General features: G+C 23.8%; 1 protein-coding gene across 1 annotated transcript; it reads left to right on the forward strand.

Annotated features, from left to right (window-relative positions):
• Window positions 1–779: 779 nt before the first annotated feature.
• On the forward strand, window positions 780–1,781 carry ENU1_197490 (hypothetical protein; the record flags this gene model as incomplete). Its single annotated transcript, XM_008862003.1, has 1 exon — window positions 780–1,781. The coding sequence occupies one exon, from the start codon at window positions 780–782 to the stop codon at window positions 1,779–1,781; it is 1,002 nt and encodes a 333-aa protein (XP_008860225.1).
• Window positions 1,782–3,897: the final 2,116 nt, after the last annotated feature.

Consider the following 3,897-nt stretch of genomic DNA (forward strand, 5'->3'; position numbering starts at 1 on the left):
AATAAAAATATAAGAATAGTTATGACACAATAATCATAAATTAAATGAAAATAAGATACTTCTTGTATCAACATATTATTTATTCAAATATCTTATCATTTCTTATCTTATCATTTTGTTTATTAATATAAGTGTTAGATTTGAAGTTTAACAGAAAAATGTATTAAAAGAAACAATTACAAAACAAATATACTGAATTTAATTGTCAATGATTATTTTCATTTAAACTAGAATAAACCTCTTATCTGTTTTAATTCTTTAATACTGTTATAAAACAATGCTTTATTTGAAATAAAGTACAAAAGTTTGCTTATTTTTAAATTAACAAGATATAATCCTGAAGAAACACATGTCTTTTATACAAGAAGAACAAAATACCAAAATTCAAGTTATAAAACTTTACCACACTCTGAATATATGAATTAAACGTTAAATTTATTTTTGTAGTATTGCTTCATATAAAAAATGATAGTTTTTTATTTATGGATGAAAACATGTGTATTGTGATATAACAAGAATGTTATTTACTGTTAAAAATGAAAATTAAATATTTGTAAATGTTCAACAATAGCGAAGTTAATAAATAATCATGATAAATCCAATAAAATCAAATACAATTTATTTTTAATTATTCAATCGACATGGCATTGTTGATATTTCAAACTTACAGTTATTGTTGGAATTAAATATATGAAAAATTTATACAACTGGGTTTGATTTTTTTTTCAAAAATCGTTAAATGATGTTTCTTAAAAAAAATACTAAAAAAAACAATTTACATGTCTGTAAAAATAAAAGGTCAATTCCCCAATGAATTGGAAGAAGATTATTTAGGGAAAAAAGAAATCCCAAAAACAACAAAAAAGTTGAGCGATTATTCAACGCTCATTGACAATTCACTAACTGAAGACAATAATATCCCAAAAGAAGAAAAAGAACAAGATATTAACAATACGATCTTGCACAAAGTCAACCAAATAAATGAAACTGACAACACCAGTGAAATAAGTGAAGAAATCCTCACTAACCAAAAAAATATGGAAAACCAACTTCAAACTGTTAGCTCATTTAAGTTGTTTATTAATGGAGTTAAATCATACAAATGGATTCGTGTTGTTTTTACTAGAATTCTCAAGAATAAGGATCTATTTATTCATCCATACTCACGCATTGTACTTATTAATGTTATTGTATTAGGAGGGTTTTACACTATTTCAAATTACTTAATTTTCCCTTTGTTACTTCATCAGTTTGGAAATGAACAAAAAGAATTAGAAGGAGCAGTCTCAACTGTGTGGAATATCTTTTACACTATAACGTATAATTCGTTATTACTTTATGCTTTGTATAAATCAGAAAGCTATTACAAAATTATAGCAGAACAATACAACCATATCAAACATAATTCTAATGCCCAAATTGGAGCTGGTCCTTATTCTTTATATTTTACATTATTAACTATGACTATGTTAGCTTCTTCATTGCTTATTCGATTAATTCCTTTTTTGAGAATATTTGAGTTATTTATGATTGATATTTTATATGCATTTTATGCATTTAATTTAAAACTTCAATTACGTTACCAAAACATGAATCTAGAAAAGGTTGTTTATTGCATTGATAGTAGACTATTCTTCTTTGTTGGTTTTGGCTCATTATTTACTTTATCTTGTTTCTTTGTGGATCAAATTATTAGTAACACATTATATTCTCTTCTATTCCCCTTCGTTTGTTTTTATTTGTGTTGTGTTTTATTAAATTATGTAAAACAATTAACATAAATAGTTGGTTTGTTTATCCTTCGAAGTTCATTTTGATAAAAGGGAAGTTCATCCAATCCCATTTGTAAAAACTTTCTTCAGCTTTGTGTGTTCGTTGAACAAGTTCATTCTCCCACAAGCTCAAGCATAAATGCCAAATGAATTTAATTCTTCTTTTTATTTTTTCATTTACATAGAATTTGAACTTAGTATAAGAACCGCTGCTAATGACTTAAGTCAAACGCAAGCTTTGAATTGTTCAGATGACAAATGGAGTAATGTCTTTGACAGAAAATATGGAAAGTTTGTTTACTTTTAATCCTCTAAATATAAAAAAAACTAAATAAAAAACATACTTGAAAATAAAACATTTGATAAGAAATTATGAGCTTAAAAAATTTTACAACCATGAACTAAGTATTTTACAAACATTGAGTAAAATCAAACTTATCACTGAAATTTTTTTATTATTCACAAATTAATATTAGGAGATGTTGTAACTAAAAACAAACAACTTAAGTTTTGTTCAAAAAATTATCAAATAAGTAGCTAATAAAACTGTTTTATGTATTCTCTGATAGTTGAAAGGGAAAGTTACTATTTATAATGTGTCAATAACAGAAACAAGAGTGATAATGTAAATTATGAATACTGAACTATTGTTTTGATATTCTATGAATAGTTTCCTAATATCGTTTATTAAAAACCCTTATGTAAAAGAAAATCAGTTTTATTCCTAATAAGATTTGACACTTCTCAAGTATTTCTTCACTTAGAAGAAAGGCTCTTTCTTTTAACCTTCTTTCATATTGTTGTAGAATTTTAACACAAGAACCATTAATTATTTCTTCTCATATGTTCAAACTAATGAGAAGTTCTTCACTTATTTTTTTCTTGAAAGTCTTATTCATCATTGTTTTTGTAATCTTTTGAGTGTTTTGTTGCTACTTTTAATACTTTAGAATAATTGTAAAATCAAGATGCAATACCACCACTAATTTCTGCATATGTTTTTTAGACGTTTACTTATATTTTGTGTTGATGCAAATCAATTAAATAAAGAAAATAAGCAAAACGATAGAACACTTATAAGAAAACTTGTTTCTGATACTTCTGCTGTATTTTTGTTATTCCATTTTCATTTCTTTCGGAAACATTATCGTTGAACCAAGAACAGATTCTATTCAAATGTTAAAAGATAAAATAAACATGGAAATAGAGTGTGTTTATTCTATATCATCAATTCAGTGAAAATAACACACATATGATGTTAAAATGATATTAAAAATAACACCATTCTTCAACAAAACACATACAATTAAATATTTATTTCAAATAACAACGAAGTATCATTCTCTTTATTTAATAAAAATACATCAAGTATATTCAAATATTTAAAAGAAATTTATTAAGATATTAGAATATTAATAATCAAGAAATGCATTGAATTTGATAATGACAATATCATTTATGATAACAGCACTATACTCAACTATGTTGAATGAATTATATAATTGAAGTAAAAAGAAAACAGAAACACAAAATTGAACAAAAACTATGAATAATGAAAATGAAACCAGAGTAAGAAAGAAAATTGACAAAGGACAATAAAATAAACAATAATAAAAGATACAATAATTAGTTGAGATCAAATAAGTGAAAGTATTATTTTATTATGAATAGTTTAAAGAATGTATTTGATAAATTACTTGTTATTCATAAAGAAAGACAAAGCAATTACGAAACAATAAATTCTTTTTTTGGTTGAATAATTTTCTAAATTGATAAGAATTGATAAGAAGAATTACATTTGTATAGGTGATAATGATGATAGTATTTACGTGAAATAGACACTTAAATACAATATTTGCAACAACTGCATAATCTTCATTATTAAATATATAACCAAATAATCATTTGAATTTTGTATCACAAATACAATTTCTAACTATTTTATAATATTATAATTATTCAATGCTTTATGTCATTGTTTATGATAAGATACATTTCTATATTCATTTATTATCAATAAACATAATACTGTTTTTATTTGTTCTTCTTTATGTTTAGCCAAGTTATAAATTCTATAACAAACCATTAATTAACATAGAATTAGAATGAATAACCATATCAACAA

This window comes from Entamoeba nuttalli (genome assembly GCF_000257125.1).
Source record: "Entamoeba nuttalli P19 unplaced genomic scaffold asmbl_9294, whole genome shotgun sequence".
In the NCBI taxonomy this organism is placed as follows: domain Eukaryota; phylum Evosea; order Mastigamoebida; family Endamoebidae; genus Entamoeba; species Entamoeba nuttalli.